Here is an 18,899-nt window from a genome sequence, read left to right as displayed (position 1 = left end):
CCTCGTTCCTTGCTTTTTGTTGCCTTTTTTAGTCAATTTGAATTAAGTTCCTATTCATTACAGAACAGAAGTTTTCTTTGTGTCACACTCAACATTGATGACCCTACCTGTCTGGTTTTTTAAAATAAAATCTACATAAATAAAGCCAGCATACTGATGTAATTGTGGCAAAGTGGCAATCTCCTCACAGTTGGATTTTTCCAAGATGTGAACATCGGTCACATGTGAGAATCCACTCACATTACATTACTGAATGTAAACTTTCAATGCACCCAGAGTAGCAGCTTGGGTAATGTCCATATCCTAGATGGCAGACATGTAAACGCAGGCCTCTATTTTAGTGTAGTTATTGCTGATGATGGGTTTTTTGCTTCACCTTATGAACATAAGAACGACCATACTGGGTCAGACCGAAGGTCCATCTAGCACAGTATCCTGTCTTCCAACAGTAGTCAATGTCAGGTGCCCCAGAGGGAATGAACAGAATAGGTACCAGTAATCATCAAGTGATCCATCCCGTCACCCATTCCCAACTTCTAGCAAACAGAGGCTAGTGACACTGTCCCTGCCCATCCTGGCTAATAGCCATTGAAGGACCTATCCTCCATGAACTTGTCTAGTTCTTTTTTTAACCCTGTTATAGTCTTGGCCTTCACAATATCCTCTGGCAAGGAGTTCCACAGGTTGACTGTGCATTGTGTGAAAAAATACTTCCTTTTGTTTGTTTTAAACCTGCTGCCTATTAATTTAATTTGGTGACCCCTAGTTCTTGTGTTATGAGAAGGAGTAAATAACACTTCCTTATTTACTTTCTCCACACCAGTCATGATTTTATAGACCTCTATCATATCCCCACTTAGTTGTCTCTATTCCAAGCTGAAAAAAGTCCCAGTCTTATTAATCTCTCCTCAGATGGAAGCCATTCCATACCCTTAATCATTTTTGTTGCCCTTTTCACAACCTTTTCCGATTCCAATATATCCTTTTTTGAGATGGGACGACCACATGTGCACACAGTATGAAAAGTTGGGTAAGAGGCAAAAAGGAATTCTGTTTACAAGTGGATCTCAGAATTTTTTCGGATTTTAAAAATATGTTAATGCACTTGATGAAACTTATGCTAGTAGTAGCACAAGGGGCTTCATAAAGTAGCACAAACTATTTGTATTTGACAGCCTGTAAAGTGATGGCTATAGAAAACACTACAGTAATAAGCACATCCTGTTCTTGGTGTCATAGTGCTGGTTGTGGCAAGACTAGTAGCAACATCGAATGATGTTGCAGCAAACTTCCAGATGACGACAGTTGCTTAGTCAAAGGTCCTGTGCCTAGGCAAGAGGAAAAATCAGCTTGTCTGCCTTCCTCCACCTTTGGAGCCAGCTGCTCGCTTGCTGACTCAAGAACTGTAGTTACTGACAGGCGTGGAGCCGTAAACTATTACTGTCCTGCCGTTCCCTTGAAGTTGGGTGGGGAGAGTAGGTGGAAACTTCGATACAAATGTGAACTGAAAGAACTGAAAGTTTTGTGAGAGGAAGTCTGTGCTTGCGCTTGTGTTTTCTGAAGCGGTGAAGGAAAGATTCCTTTATTAAGCACACAGACTCATTGTGTGCTCCCTAGAGCACCTATGTGACTCGCCCTGTGTCTTGACCACTCCCCTAGGTGGACTTCTGTGTCAGCAGCGCAGGATCTGCATTCCACCGATGACAGAAATTTGAGGATTTTTGAGAGGTGGACAGAGTCCTCTTGTTTGTTTGGATAAACACTTGACAAGCTGGATCAGAAATACTTTCCTGGGATGTTAAGTAAATAAAGCAGAAGCCTAGCAAGTGGTAGCGTGGATATTTTGTTTCCCTTTTCGTGTATGAAGTTCAAAGGCTCTGAAGTTGAATAACAAACTTTGCAGCCATGCAAACGGAAGCAGACTGCTTCAGTCCAGAAGCTCAGAAACTGGTAAGGAGGGTGGGGGGGAAATAATCTGCTACTCCAAATCTCCTATTGTTTGTGCTGTCTTTAAAATTTAATAATGAGGTACTAGTTAATGGGTGTATTTGTATTTGTTCAAAGCTCCACTGCCTGTTGTGCGCTTGACACGTTAGTCTCTGATTACATTTAAGAAGCTGTGGTTTACTGTTCTGTACAGTAGGAAGTGAATGTGCATACATACATTAGATGCTTTATGCACCAGAATACACATTCCATGAGTCTGCAGCTATACTTTTACAAAGAACAATTCAGTTTACCTGCTTGTGTTGTGATGTTTCTAATAACTGTATAAATGTTATTGAATATTACTCATTGTTACTGTTTTATACAGCAAAGAAACTTTTAGAAAAAGGTTTCTATTCTATATACAAAATGTACAATATATAATTTAATTACAGAAATTTGTGAGAAGTGTGATCGTTATCATAAGGTAAAAGATCTTACCCACGAACTATGGGAATTCAAATTCTTTTCCCCAGGCTCTGCAAAGTGCCAGTGTAATATTACCCTGGAAACGCCAACAAAAAACTCTGTACAGCTCAAATGCTTTTCAGCTAATAGAACTGTATGTCTTGCATTTTGCTGGTATACTAGAAAGAATGGTTGGTGTCATCTCAGATTTTCAGCCTCAAAAGGGAATGTAAAGTGGAGAGGAGAGTTGATGTTCATCATTATTTTCCTTTGACTTTTTTTCTTGATATTCGTCCATTTTTTTTCATTTGAACTTGAATCTTTTGAGCCTGTTGGTGCCATTGATCTACTCCATACGCTTTTTTTGTCACTGTAGTTGGTGTCAGCCTCCTACGTGTTAACATTTTACATGTATAAATACAAACATTTGGAGAAACAGTAAGGACACACATCTGAATGTGAAATGCGTCATTTGGGAGAGCTCTTTCAACGAGACAGACGAGGAAAGTGTTCAGATACAAAAGCTTGTTTAAAGAAAAGAAACAGGGATTCTCCTCGTACACAGAAACATTTGGCATATATTCAGCGTGCTGCCAGCAGAATGGGTGTTCCTGTGTATTGCAGTCAATCTTTCAGAGAGCGAGGGGGGATTGTAAGAGGTAACTCTAAACTTAAGTTGTTACTTAAAAAGTTAAGGGTTTTGCCTTGCAGAGAGAAGTTAATTTGTCTCTGAATTACTAGCATTATTCCCCACTATGCCTGTTTCTTGCCCTTTGGTGACACTGGTGGCAGCTTCCCTGTGGGGTGGGTGTGAATGACACCAAAGGTATGTCTACACTGCAGATCTATTTCCCCCCCCCCCCGCTCCCCGGGGCTAGCCCATACTAGCTGACTCCGTTCAAACCCCATGTGCCTAAGGGGCTATTTAATTACAGTGTAGACATTTGGGCTTGGACTGCAGCCCAAGCTCTGGGACCCTTCCACCTTGCAGGGTTCTAGAGCCCAGGTGCCAGCCTGAGCCCAAATGTCTATCCCCAAGTTGACTTCCACTTGCAATACACGAAGGTGGGCTCCTCCCCCACTGAGGCAGCTTACACTCCTTGAGCTTGCCCTGTGGGACTTTTTTATAAAAAAATTAATGCATTTTAAAACAGATGGGGATTGAGCTCCCACCTGCTTAAACTGTAGCTTAGTCACTGATTCACAGCATCAGAAAGGCTAAATGCTTCTGTGCTGGGCCTCATACAACATAAAATAAAGCAGGAACGTGAGAGGCCCTAGGGTTAGCTGTCAGTCCCTATTGTTACTTGTTCCTTCTAAACGTTACCTTTAGGCAATTGCTACTGACCAAATGCAATAATTAAATTTCATATCAACACTTCAAATATTAAATATTTTTAATTTATTTTTCTCAGGCCTAGTTTAAAAAAAGTTGAAAATACCTAGAGCCAGTTAGTCTCTATTCCTTGTTTGGCCAAAAAAAAGAGAGAAAAATATGTAAACCATTTATAGCTTGATTTAGTGTGTGAGCAGACATGCCAACAGAGTTTTAGCTTACTGTTCGAAGTTCCAAAACAGTTCCTTGTATGCACATGCAACGCACAAAAGATTTACAATGGAAACAGGCATTCATGGGCTTATATCTAAGGTGTGGATTTTTGGCACACAGTTAAGTGAATGTAATTAGTGCATTTATATATGATTAGGTTGCTGAAGGAGGAACTTGGTTTAATTTTTCTCTTGGTGCAGTCTATATAGGTGAAAGGTGAAGAGTTAAACAGGCTCTACAATGGTCCAGGGGTCAGATTGTGTGAATAAGCTATGCCAAGTACCTTGAAGCTCATTCTTTAGCAATGGGGCTGATGTTTGTGAAGCATTATGAGCTGAGATAAACATTTACTAAGGAATTGGAGGGGTGAGGCCTATTAGTCTGGTCACCTGGGTACTTCTCTAGATTTGTTGTTGAAAGTAAAGAATTAAGGAATATTCCACAAATCAAACTGTTCTTGCGGGTGAACAATTCCAGTATTTCTAAAAAACATTTTTAAAAAACCCACTGCAGAATTTGGCAATATTAATAAACAGTGGGACAGCTTTGATTTAGATTTTAATTATTTTATTGGAAAATTGGAAAACTTTGCTTTAAATACATGAACAGTCTTTTGTTTTTATTTTTTAAATACCGGTTGAGTTGGAACTGCTGGTCTGCTTCCTGAGCCGTCTGGTCTCATCCATCTTGTTCATTCAGTGACACTCAGATGTAAAACAACGTTGTCTGGTACTGGTTGGAGTTTGGTTCTCTCTCTTTAATTTAGGTCATGATTGCTTCACTGGTGAGAAGGAAGGAGTGATGACTATTTCATTTCAGTAACGGAGTAACCCATTCATTAAATTTGCATCTTATTAAACAAAGGTGAAGGGGAATAAATGTACAAAAATATCTAGTCTTGTTGCTAGTAATTGTGGCTGAAGATAGCACTGTTTAGCGAAATGGGTTATTTTACAAGCAATGTACCACTTGGCTAGAGAAATTTTAAACTGCTAATCCACAGCAAAGCCTTGGTTACGTTGCTTTATTTTTCCACTTTACTGATTGAATGTATATCATAGACAAGTGGAATGAAGGCCAGTATAAAGTATGGAGAAAACAAGCCTTTAACTTTGAAACAGTGGGGCGGAACTGATTATTTTTTCCTGTTAATCAGGAAAAACATTCAAAACATAAACTGTTATATGTATTTCTTAGCATAATAGTAGTAATTTAAAGCAGAAAGTGAGAATAAATTGATTCTCGAGATGGAAAAAATATTGTGACTGTTGCATACAGATTGCCACTTTGGTAGGTTACTGAACTTTCAGTAAGATTGTTTGTTTTAATTAGTGCTTTAATAACGTGATCTGCATAAGAATGAACTCCTACAGGCAATTTGTTTCTGCTCACAAGCTGTTTCTTTAACCCTTCCCCTTCACAGAAAGCACATGCTGTTGGCTTTGAATATTAGACCCTTGGTAAAATCAAGTCTCTTTTGGATAATTGTACTGCTTTAATGATTTATCTCGAGAGTTGTTTCCAGATTTCTATACCTGGAATCGTTCATGGGGATTACAAAGGTCACTGTGGTTGTGTTTCTTGCTATCCATAGTTTCCTATCTCTGTTGGCTGTTTGTCAGGAGTTCCAATTTAACAGTGAAGTCCGCATGTTTCAGAGAGCTATTTCTTTATGCATGCACATCTTCAGGGTATGCGTCGTTCATACGACTGTTCATAATCAAGTCCATCAATTTTATCTTGATGTAAATACATTTCTGAATGTTACTTCCCTGTGCTTGGAGGGGACAATGTGCCCTTTAGGCAGGAAGTGAGAACTTCCTTAGTCATTGTTCTATTCTATACTGGCTATGCCGCAACTGGACTTCTGGTTTAGATTGGTATTGGTATTTAGAAGGTGAGACGCCTGTAGTTCTAGATAACTAACCCTAATTTCGGTTCCCTGGCATTAAGTGGTGACCTTTGTCTGCAGGTGAAATCAAAAATAATTGGCATGTTGAAGATGCTGTATTGGAGCTAGAGAAACTGACTAGATTTACAGGCTGCAGTATTCTTTTCATACCTGGGCGATGTTGGAGAGGTTGAACACAATAGGTAGGATAAATATCTGCTATTAAATAGGATTTATTTCCATTTTAAAAAAATAGGTCACTTGAGTTTTTTATTTAGAGTAGAGAAACCTAGAGTGTAAGGTAGAGAAGAACATCAAACTTTTCTGTTGTAGCAGTGTGTCTATTTTAGGGCCTATAGTGGCTTTAAATATTTAGGCGTTCTATTATAATGGTTCAGAAATGTCACAGTATGCATTTACTGCTGTATTTTGGACAACTTCAGTAGAAAACTGTAGTTTTTGTAATAATGCTGGCTTCTGTGCCCTCCTTGCCACAGTAATTGTCTCCTGTTTCCTCTATCCTATCCAAGGCACTCTTTGGAACTCTTCTCTATTCTTTTGCATGATTTGCCTAACAGAAATGGTAACTTCATCTTTCAGACAAGGAGCATACAAAAACTTTTTAAAGTGTAACTGGACTTCAAATTTTATTTAATGTTCTGCTTCTTTCTCCAGTAGTTACGTTTGTATGTGTCCCTGTCTGTTTTGGATAAATTTCTTATATTAGAGGCCTGTATTCCCCCCCCTGTGGTGTTGGCAGTGTTTGAAGGATGAAATAATCTACAAATCAGCTGACTAACCCTGAGTAAATAGTTACTTTTAACCTTGAATACCATGAGAAGTTCTTCTCATCAAACTTTGAGATTCTCGTGTTAATCTTCACTCATACTTTTTACTACTGTAACGTTTTGTAGATTTTTGTAAAAAAATTATTTTTAAAGTCATTGTCAGTATTGCAAACTCCAAATATTCAAAAATCATGAGTCAGGCTCACCAAAAATCATGAATTGGCTTTACGATCATGAGATTATATAAAAATAATAAATTTGATCTTATTTGCCTTCTGCTTACTTTTTCTTTAACAATGAGGGCTGAAACAGTCACATATCCACTTGACTCCAGGAGCTGGGGCTTTAAGGAAAACAATTGAGGGTTGGCAACACTTTAGTAATTTCATTAATGTGAAGTTCAGCAGCCTCCTCACACTTGGGGGTCTTTCTCCCATCATCACCCCCTCAAGTTAGACCCAAGTTAGTCTTTGACATGCATATCTGCTTGGACGGGAGGAGGGCCAAATTCATTGAGGCAAAGCCTGTTCTGTCTTAGTTAGGAAACAGCAGGAGAGAAATATGCAATTAAAATTGCTACTTGCATGATGCACAGGAAATCAGGATATTTATAGCAGAAAACTGAACACAAGCAAGCTAAGCCAGACACTTCCGAACAGAGATCTAGTCCATCTTGAATGCAAAAAAACACCTCTCTTTGTGGAGGAAGTGTTTAATTTTTGTGAGTTCTCACACTACAGCATTCTGCTCTACTTCAGTTCTTATACTGCACCCTTCATTGTAATCTGGTTTTTAATGTTTCTGTAAAGTTCAGCTTGAATGAAGTGTCACATGTGATGCCTGTTCATATGTTAACCAATTTTAAGTGCTCTGGGTGCAGTAATATAATTGTACACAATAGTTCTCATTTGTCACAACTTTACCAGCTTGATTTAAAATGAATCTCTGCTATTAATCTCCCAGATTAACAACACAAACCTTTCCTGCAGAGTTCAGTGGATGTTTGAGCCACCTATGGAATTTAATGCTCAGATTTTCATGACATTTCACTGTGTGTGAAGTCTCTATTGTAGGTTAATCATCTGACATTTAGAAGTAACTCTTTCAGTGCAGTGCACAGGAATCCCTACACACAACACTAGAAACCTCACCCCTTGGAGAACCTGACTTGTGAGTGGCCTTGGACAAGTAGAGACTGGAGAGCATCATGATTAGTCTCTCTGAAAGGGTGTGGTCTGTAATGCTGTTACTTTCCCAGGTAGCTGTTTTCCTGAGCGCCACTGAATTTTCTGGGGCAGTTGGTTAGCGTCCCACCTGAACCTTGGACAGTGCTTTTGAACTGCATGCATAGGTGTACTTGCGTGAGGAAGGGAGCTTAGATGACAGAGAACAAGTAAGCTGTCAAAACAACAGGGTGGATGATATAGGACTGTCAGTTGATGTTTTTCCTTTACAAATCAATCTACTCTAAAAAATGAAAATGAAAAATCTTGTTTTGAAATATTGGGTTGTAGCTTAAACAACTTGGCAACTATAACAGGTATTAACAATGTAGAAATAGTCATTGCTGCTTGTCATGCTGACCAGTATCATCTTATTACCCTGTGCTCCTAACATATTTGTTGTATTCACCTGTTCTCTCATCTTTCACTTTGTCAGTTTTTATGGGTGGGGTCCACTTCCTTTTTGCATGATTGTACGGTGTGTAGCACAATAGGGTTGGGGCCTCTAGGTGCTACCACAATACAGCTAGGCAGTCTGATAAAATGCTGGAGAGGGGCAGCATAAAAATACCCAGACAGTGTGTGATGAGCACTTAATTAAAAATGTAATGCCAAAACAATTGTAAATGCAAAAACAAATTGGTTGTAACATACATCTTGATCTCATTAAAGTGGATTGTTTTACAGTAAGTACTAGTGCCTTTTTTGGAATTATGCTGCATTGATTTTTCCAGCGATGCTGCTTGCAACTTCACAATATGCAGTATTGGTTGTAGTTAGCAATTTTTATTTTATAATATGCAACAATCTATCAGCAGGAACCCAAACATGTTTGTCTTTGATTCTAAGAGCTGGTTATGTTAAGTATTTAATTCTAAATAGCTATGTGGTCATGAGCAAGAATATACTTATAAATTAAAATACACCATCTTGGGAAACAGCCATTAGTTAGTTGAAGCTCCTAAATGAAAATCTGTTCTCTTCCATCTAATTCTGTGTGTATGATTTGAATTGACATGTATTGGATGGAGTGAAAATGTATTGACTTTGCTGCCTGAATATTCTGAGGATATATTGATTTAAGCAGAATAAACTAGTAGATCCCTAGGGAGTGTATTCATCTCTAAATATTTTTGTCATTAAAACTGGAAGTAAACTGATAGTCAAAGGTAAAATTTAATCGAATACAGTATTAAACTAAAAGTTTCTAAACGGAAAGTAACACAGTGGATAGCTGCATCTGAAAGACCTGCAGTGGGGACATGTGTGTGACATGTAAACTTTAGTTTGGCTCTTCTTTGAAATTGAAGGGTGGAGGAGTGAGTGAGTGAACACATGCACAACAGAACCTGAATTTATAAGAATATCAAATTTCAAATATAGGCTGGTGGCTGTGGGAATCTGGGCTTCCTTTCCTACATATTTTAAGAAATGGATGAAGCCCAGAAAGGTTTTAATGTAAAAAGAAACTTCCCTTCTGTCTCACCCTCCTTTTCTGAGTAGAGTAAAGGGGGTGGGGTGGTTCATATTGCTCTGACAAGCTCTCTGGCTTGTTTAAGGTATGGCACCAGTTGTGACTCCAAAGAGTCCTGTGAAGAAAATCTGTGCAGGTGGGAAGGAAAGGAAGACAAATATGAATAATTTCTTGGCTCCAACAGATTACATGATATCTTGCTCTGAAAGGAAGAGTGGTAACAGATGTTTTTACCTTAATGGTGGGAGCTTTGGCTTTTTCACAGCTTTTAGACTTAATGGGAGCTGAATTAATGTTCCCCTGAGTTGAAACAAGGATTGTAAGCTTTTGTACATTTTTTTTGGCTTACAACAATTTGTATATACTCTGTAAATTTTTCATGCTTTAGTTGATCATACCAAAAACACAAATATCTTAATCAAAACCAATAAAATCCCAGTTCACTTTTCTTTAATTCAGTTGATTTGTTGCTTAATTTTTATCTTTAAGTACAATTAAAAAACATATATCCAAATAGCTATGTGCACTAATATCAGTTATCAGAGTAGCAGCCGTGTTAGTCTGTATCTGCAAAAAGAACAGGAGTACTTGTGGCACCTTAGAGACTAACAAATTTATTAGAGCATAAGCTTTCGTGGGCTACAGCCCACTTCATCGGATGCATCCGAAGAAGTGGGCTGTAGCCCACGAAAGCTTATGCTCTAATAAATTTGTTAGTCTCTAAGGTGCCACAAGTACTCCTGTTCTTTTTGCTAATATCAGTTAGAATTTCATACTATACAAATCTTCCATTGTTGTATGCAGTGATGTTGTAACTGGGTCGGTCCCAGAGTATTTTAGAGCAGGTCTACATTTAAAACGCTGTAGCAGTGGAGCTACGGTGCTTCAGGGAAGATGTTACTATGCCGATGGGAGCACTTCTGTCGGTGTAGTTAATCTACCTCCGCAAGAGGCAGTAGCTATGTTGATGGGAAAAGCCTTCCTGTCAGCATAGAATCATAGAAGATTAGGATTGGAAGAGACCTCAGGAGGTCATTTAGTCCAACCCTCTGCTCAAAGGAGGTCCAACCCCAACTAAATTATCCCAGCCAGGGCTTTGTCAAGGTGGGCCTTAAAAACCTCTAAGGATGGAGATTCCACCACATCCCTAGGTAACCCATTCCAGTGCTTCACCACCCTCCTAGTGAAAAAGTTTTTCCCTAATATCCAACCTAGACCTCCCCCACTGCAACTTGAGACCATTGCTGCTTGTTCTGTCATCTGCCACCACTGAGAACAGCCTAACTCCATCCTCTTTGGAACCCCCCTTCAGGTAGTTGAAGGCTGCTATCAAATCCCCCCTCACTCTTCTCTTCTGCAGACTAAATAACCCCAGTTCCCTCAGCCTCTTCACGTAAGTCATGTGCCCCAGCCCCCTAATCATTTTCGTTGCCCTCTGCTGGACTCTCTCCAATTTGTCCACATCCCTTTTGTAGTGGGGGGACCAAAACTGTATGCAATACTCCAGATGTGGCCTCACCAGTGCCGAATAGAGGGGAATAATCACTTCCCCCTTGATCTGCTGGCAATGCTCCTACTAATGCAGCCCAATATGTTGTTAGCCTTCTTGCCAACAAGGGCACACTGTTGGCTCATATCCAGCTTCTTGTCCACTGTAATCCCCAGGTCCTTTTCTGCAGAACTGCTGCTTAGCCAGTCGGTCCCCAGCCTGTAGCGGTGCATGGGATTCTTCCTTCTTAAGTGCAGGACTCTGCACTTGTCCTTGTTGAACCTCATCAGATTTCTTTTGGCCAATCCTCCAATTTGTCTAGTCCACTCTGGACCCTATCCCTACCCTCCAGTATATCCCTATCTCTCCCCCCCCCAGCGTAGTGTCGTCCACGAACTTGCTGAGGATGCAATCCATCCCATCATCCAGACCATTAATGAAGATGTTGAATAAAGCCGGCCCCAGGACTGATTCCTGGGGCACTCTGCTTGATGCCGGCTGCCAAATAGACATCGAGCCATTGATCGCTATCCGTTGATCCCGATGATCTAGCCAGCTTTCTATTCACCTTATAGTCCATTCATCCAATCCATAGTTTTTTAACTTGCTGGCAAGAATACTGTGGGAGACCATATCAAAAGCTTCGCTAAAGTCAAGGTGTATCATGTCCACCACTTTCCCCATATCCACAGAGTTATCTGAAGGTAATCAGATTGGTCAGGCATGACTTGCCCTTGGTGAATCCATGTTGACTGTTCCTGATCACCTTCCTCTCCTCCAAGTGCTTCAAAATGGATTCCTTGAGGACCTGCTCCATGATTTTTCTGGGGACTGAGGTGAGGCTGTAGTTCCCCAGTTTCTCCTTCCCTTTTTTTAAAGATGGGCAGTATATTTGCCTTTTTCCAATCGTCCGGGACATCCCCCGATCACCACGAGTTTTCAAAGATAATGGCCAATGGCTCTGCAATCACATCAGCCAACTCCCTCAGCACCCTCGGATGCATTGCATCCGGCCTCATAAACTTGTGCATGTCCAGCTTTTCTAAATAGTCCTTAATCTGTTCTTTCACCACTGAGAGCTGCTCACCTCCTCCTCCATACTGTGCTGTCCAGTGCAGCAGTCTGGGAGCTGACCTTGTCTGTGAAGACCGAGGAGAAAAAAAAGCATTGAGTACTTCAGCTTTTTCCACATCATCTGTCACTAGGTTGCCTCCCCCATTCAGGAAGGTCAGGGAAAGTGTGGGACCCTTATTCTTGTTGCTAACATATCTGTAGATACCCTTCTTGTTATCCTTCACATCGCTTGCTAGCCGCAACTCCAGTTGTGCTTTGGCCTTCCTGATTTATTTTTATACTCCTCCCTAGTGATCTGTCCAAGTTTCCACTTCTTGTAAGGTTCCTTTTTGTGTTTAAGCTCATCAAAGATTTCTCTGTTAAGCCAAGCTGGTGCCCTGCCATATTTGCTATTCTTTCTGCACATCGGGATGGTTTGTTCCTGCGCCCTCAATAAGGCTTCTTTAAAATACAGCCAGCTCTCCTGGATTCCTTTCCCCCTCATATTAGCCACCATATAACATAGTGCTGTAGATGGACACAGACAGCTATAACATAGTGCTGTCTACAGGAGAGGTTAGGTCAGGATAACGGTATCGCTCAGGAGTGTGGACTTTTCACACCCCTGAGTGACATAATTATACCAATGTAAGTTTATAGTGTAGACCTGGCCAGAGACACAAGGTGGGTGAGGTAATATCTTTTATTGCACCAACTTCAGTTGGTGAGAGAGACAAGATGGTCCAATAAAAGATATTACCTCACCAACCGTGTCTCTCTAATACAATACATATAGTCTTTAAAATTATTTATTGATTGAAGCCAATGCTTTCCTGGAAAGATTTTTAAAATCAATACACCTCTACCCTGATATAACGCTGTCCTCGGGAGCCAAAAAATCTTACCGTGTTATAGGTGAAACCGCGTTATATCGAACTTGCTTTGATCCACCGGAGCGCGCAGCCCCGCCCCCCCGAATTCGTGTTATATCGGGGTAGAGGTGTATTTTTAAGATATGCAGCTGGTTTACCTGGCAGCCAAAGACTAAAATGTCAAGTGATAAAAATACTGATTTAAAAATCTTTCCAGGAAAGCATTGGCTTCAATCAGTAATTTTAATCACTTGACATTTTAGTCTCTGGCTGCCAGGTAAAGCAGCTGTATATACTCTATACCAAATCCATACTTATCCCAATGGCTGAGGGGGTGGGGGAGACATTCCCTTTAAAGAAAGTCCCCTAACAAGCTATTCTGAGTGGTGCAGGTTATGACCAGTTCCCCGGGAGACTGAATTTCTCTCTCTTTCCTCTGTTTCAGAGTCCCAAGGGCACGTTAATAAATGTAGGCAATATATTTTAAATAAATTAATGCATATTGGATAGAGCAAAGCACCACTAGCTACAGTATAATACTGTAACTTAACAAATTGCATTGCTGATAATCAGATGTTCACCAGAGTGGGTACTTCTTGACAAACTTTGGCAACTGCAGCAGAGTTGTGAAACTAGAATTGCCAGTTTTTTTCCTGTGGTTCAGTGTTGCTTATAAGAAGGCTTTACCGTTTGCATCTCAGTGTGAATTCTCCCTCTCCTCTACATAGATCAAACCAGAAGCAATGCTAGAAAGTTAACAAGAAACACAAACATTCTAAATACAGTGCCCTGGGAAGTCAGAGTTTTAGGGACGCACTTTTCCACTCTTTCCAGAGTTCTGTATATACAATGAAACCGTACTACCTTGACTGGGCAGGTAATTGTGAAAGGTAATTGTCAAAGTACTCGATACCCATGAGTCATTTAACAGTCACTAGTGCTGAATATTGCAGAATGATCTAATTTTCTAAATTTAACCTTGCATTACAATCTCCACCTGGGTGGGACATAAAATAATAGATGTCCTGCAACGCCTTTAAGCATTTTAACATTTGTAAATTTATAGTCAGTGAAATAAAATTGACTAATGTAGGGGCAGTACAGTGTATTTGTGATCAAATATATTTTAATGCTGCTTCAAGGGCTGAAGGGTAAAAAAGGCATCTCCAAAGAGCATACGGATTATGCATATTACCTGTTCCAAAGCATCTATGCCCTTTGAAATGTATGCAGTGAGTATCTTAGAGGCCTCTGCTCAACCACTGAAGTTAATAGATCTAAACTGTTTAGATCTGGGACTATGACTCATGTTTGAACAGTACCAGGCCCATGTTGTTAGACTGCAGGTTCTAGGGGCATGCATATTATGTATGTCGAGTGCTGAGCGCCATACATAACCTTAACATTCTGGGACTACAAAGGTCTGAGACACTTTTGGAGACAGCTTAAGTGACTTGCTGTACATACAGTTTTTCAACAGGTATATTTGCACTTTATTCTTCCATGGCAAAGCTAGACGTTATCTTAGAACTCAAATACCTTAATTAAAAAAGGACAGTAATCTTCCATGAGAGAAATATCTAATTTGCCTTTCGTGCTGTGTGTGTGTGTGTGTGTGTATGTGTGGCGGGAGGTGTGGGGTGGGGAAAAAAGGGACTTTAAAACCAATTACTGCTCCTAAGAAAAGTTAATATTTACAGTAGTGATATGAAGTAAGGTGGCTGTGTTGTGAAGAAATAAAGATACCAACTCTATTCAGTTAAATGTACCGAACTCAAGTTTCAATTCCCACTATGTGAGTGATAATGGACGTAATGCTGTGAAATTGAGATGGTTTACTTCCTCAAAAATGGAGGAAAGGAGTTTGCTAATAAGACACATAATAAAAGTCCTTACGCTTGATTGAACTTTTTTCTGTGTATTTCTGTGAAGTTTATGCAGTCTATTCTAGATTTTACTGACACTTAGGCCTGGTCTACACTGCAGGGGGTGTCGATGTAAGATACGCAACTTCAGCTACGGGAATACCGTAGCTGAAGTCGACATATCTTATTACAACTTACCTCCCGTCCTCACGGCGCGGGATCGACGGCCGCGGCTCTCCCGTCGACTCCGCTACCGCCGCTTGCTCCGGTGGAGTTCCGGAGTCGACGGGGAGCGCGTTCGGGGATCGATATATCGCGTCTTAACGAGACGCGATATATCGATCCCCAATAAATCGATTGCTACCCGCCGATACGGCGGGTAGTCTGGATGTACCCTTAGATGCAATTGCTTGAACTCATTAGCTGGTATGGATCAGTTAAGTGGCTACTTTTGCCAAAAATAATTTCGGTTAGAGGTAAGCTTTGCTTAATTCTCAGGTAATACCTTAATGTGAACCTTTCTTCTTATCGTCTTGTCGGGGGCCTCTTTCTCTTCTATTTTGAATGGTGAGTATACTTCCTAAGGGGGATTGACGCTTCCCTATAATATAGGAATTCTGGTGAAAGCTGGAATTCTCACTATCAGAGCACTTTACTTGTCCTCACAGCGTCTAGCTGGAGATTCTAGTGGGGTGAAAAGTTGAGGGCAGTTGTGTGTAAATGTGTAGTGACCATGATTTAGAGCATCACTTTCACTTTTTCTACTCTGGGCCAGATTCTAACTAAGGCTGGATGAACCACTCAAATCTTCAGGGAAAAATTCTCAAATCTTAAGGGAAAAATTGAGTGGCGCTTTTGTCCCTTCTGAGGTTTGAAAAGCTAACTGAGCTTATTGTAGACTTTCTTCACTCGACTTTCTCCTTCCAGTTTTTGTCTGGGATTATAAGAATAACAAATGTCACTCTAGAGGGTATTTTGTCATTTCCAAATCTGCTGAAATGAAGTGCTAGAAATCTCACAAGGCCTGTGCTTGACAGATTTCCAGACCTGAGGTTTTGGATATGAATAGAACATTTGGATATTTTAATCTAACCAAGCTGAAGTGAATTTTCTTAGGTTTACCAATGCCCTTCAATAATTTTACTCTCCATTGTGCAGCATGCACACATGCAGATCATGCTTAGTCAACTGCGGTGCTCATGTATGCACGTGCATACATCAGATTAAGAGAAAACCGATGTATGATGCTTTTTGACAGTGAACATGTTATCTAATTATGGGGATAAAGATAAGTATGACCAGCATAAAATAGTAAGTGTATAATATTATGCCTCTTTCTTCAGAGCCTGTTACTTAAGTGTTCAAAAATAAACATACAAATTTTGACAGAGCCCAGTTACCATCTTTGGTTAATATAAATGTTTCCTCTATATATATTCATACAAATACAATAGTCTTTTCTTTAAATGACAGCACAGAAAAACTTTTGAATACAAGTGATAACTATAGGTAAAATGTCTGCATAAAGATGTTATCTACCTGTGTAGCATAACATGTTGTTATGGAAGGTAGGGCCATTACATACATCTGTAAGAACTCATTTGCCACTACAAGTAAAGTCTTACTGCGTCATCTCCTTTATTTCATGCTTCAAGTTAGTGCTTCAAGTTAAATTGTCTGGCATCTATTACATTGTTTGATTATACTTCTCTTCACAGGCTGAAGCAAGGCTCGCAGCAAAGCGAGCAGCACGAGCAGAAGCACGAGAGATCCGAATGAAAGAACTTGAGAGGCAGCAGAAGGAGGTACGTGTAAAGTTTTCAGTGGGTGTTTTGATCTTCTCTACCTCCCTCGGAATAGGCTCCAAGGCCCTGGAATTACTAGTGAATCTTCTGTTAGCTGAAATACTAATAGCCCTAGTTGGGCCTCTGATGGTTAAATGGTACTGGGACTAAGATTGTGGATAAAAATGGTCTGAAAATGCAGGGACTGTGCAGCAGCAATGTATCTGGGGATTTGTCCTGCTCTGAGCAGGGGATTGGACTAGATGACCACCTAAGGTCCCTTCCAACCCTGATAGTCTATGATTAAAAATTTTGGGGGAAGGGATAGCTCAGTGGTTTGAGCATTGGCCTGCTAAACCCAGGGTTGTGAGTTCAATCCTTGAATGGGCCATTTAGGGATTTGGGGCAAAAATCTGTCTGGGGATTGGTCCTGTTTGGAGCAGGGGGTTGGACTAGATGACCTCCTGAGGTCCCTTCCAACCCTGATATTCTATGATTCTATGATTTGTTCCTCATGAGCCAGTGTAATTATAACTGGAGCATACGTGATTGATTTGTAACTAGGGTTGGATATTTTTTGTTTATAATATAAACGTTGTTGCTTTTTCTAGCAATTGGTTAGAAAACCATCTTGTAAGTATAGAGGAGACGCCTCTCTCTATGCTTTATAGCTCTCGCAAAATTAGTACTGATGGGACATTAGTTAATCATCCTTGCAGTAAAGTAAACCAAGCTGTATGACTGTGGTATTGACCTTGTGTGGATTACACCTGTCTTTTTAAGAATGATGATAATCTCAGACTAAGGTCATCATTGGCACAGCTGCTGACTGTAGAAAACTGAGCGCATGAAAATGTCACTCTTCCCCCATGATAAATTGTACCTCTTTACTACCAGCCAAGTCTCTCTAACACCTTAGAAGATTGGCCTTTTTTCTACTGCCAGACAAATAAAGTTGTGCATGGGGGTATGTTAAAATAAAATCTGTAGTCTGCAATATGATGGGATAGCTTAATTTTGGTAATTAATTGATCTTTGACTATTAGCGGTAATTATGCCCAGTGGCCTGTGATGGGATGTTAGATGGGGTGGGATCTGAGTGACTACAGAGAATTCTTTCCAGGGTGTCTGGCTGGTGAGTCTTGCCCACATGCTCCGGGTTTAGCCGATCGCCATATTTGGGGTCGGGAAGGAATTTTCCTCCGGGGCAGATTGGCAGAGGCCCTGGGGGTGTTTCGCCTTCCTCTGCAGCGTTGGGCACGGGTCACTTGCTGGAGGATTCTCTGCACCTTGAAGTCTTTAAACCACGATTTGAGGACTTCAATAGCTCAGACATAGGTTAGGGGTTTGATACAGGAATGGGTGGGTGAGATTCTGTGGCCTGCATTGTGCAGGAGGTCAGACTAGATGATGATAATGGTCCCTTCTGACCTTATAGTCTATTACTCTATGTTAACAATTTTACAGACCTAGGAGACTTGTTCTGCTCGTGTTGAATCTGACAGGTCAAGAGCTGTACTAAATATCAAACTCTCCCTCCCATATTGAGTAATTGAGATCAATATTTGCATCTTGGGGGAATAAAAGCTAGAAGAGGACTGACAGGGCACTATCTGGAACAAACATCTGGATCAGTTACTAGAATTGGCAAGATAGTGCTGTCCAGAGAAGCTTATGCACCCTGTGTTTGCAGTAGGCACGCACATCTAATGAACTAGGCAGATGTTCCTATGGGTGCTGTTATAAGAATTGATTCTTCTAACAAATACAAGAGGATAGGGATGTTAGGGATAAAACAAAGGAAGACTGGGAAATAGCTGCTGGAGAGATATCACTAGCTGAGCAGGATGTTGCTTGAAGAAGTGTCTTTTACTGCTACAGTTGCTTCTTATGATTGAATGGAATGCTCTTTTTGCAGCCTCAGCCAAGCCAAAAGGTTTGCATGGCTGGCAGTGTATTTATATTGTAGAGCCCCCTGCAGTGCCTAAGTCATGAGTAATAGGATTTCCTAAACAACATTAGAAGAATCCATGGTAAACAAATGACGACACTAGTCAGATAGCAAATGCCGATAGACATTAAAGCAGCCGATAATATTACCTTCTAATTTCATAGTAATTACAAGGCAGTTGATGACCTCTTCTCTTCTCTGTTAGACTGAAAACAGATACTACCAACAGCAAACTGGTAAATTGCAACGTAGCAGACTTCAAATAGCTATCAAAACATAAACAGCTCTCTCTCAAGAGGCTTTGCTCCATTTCCTTGTAGCTAATAAATGAAAACCTACTGAAATGAAACTTTTTGGAAAAACTTCATACGGTATATAAAAGTCCTCTAAAAATCTTCCAAAATTGCCACAAGCTTAATCAAACATACACCTACTATATATTTTGTAATTCTCAGTGGGATAAAATGCATAGTAGTATGTATGTTCTGCATGTTTATTTTATATTTTGCATGCTCAGTATTCAGAAAAACCTAATTCCCGGGCCCATGAGAGGACAGAGCTGGAGA

General features: G+C 40.4%; 1 protein-coding gene across 1 annotated transcript in view; it reads left to right on the top strand.

Annotated features, from left to right (window-relative positions):
* The window catches only part of LRRFIP1 (LRR binding FLII interacting protein 1), a 177,944-nt gene that overhangs the window by 66,124 nt on the left and 92,921 nt on the right, over window positions 1-18,899 (top strand). The window contains exon 2 of the mRNA XM_065413159.1: window positions 16,317-16,403. Within this exon, the coding sequence (XP_065269231.1) occupies window positions 16,317-16,403 (87 nt within the window). The remainder of the gene's footprint in view (window positions 1-16,316; window positions 16,404-18,899) is intronic.

Source organism: Emys orbicularis, chromosome 11, assembly GCF_028017835.1.
Source record: "Emys orbicularis isolate rEmyOrb1 chromosome 11, rEmyOrb1.hap1, whole genome shotgun sequence".
Lineage (NCBI taxonomy): Eukaryota > Metazoa > Chordata > Testudines > Emydidae > Emys > Emys orbicularis.
The sequence above is the reverse complement of the archived record's forward strand: the minus strand, read 5'-3'. Positions and strand labels throughout refer to the sequence as shown.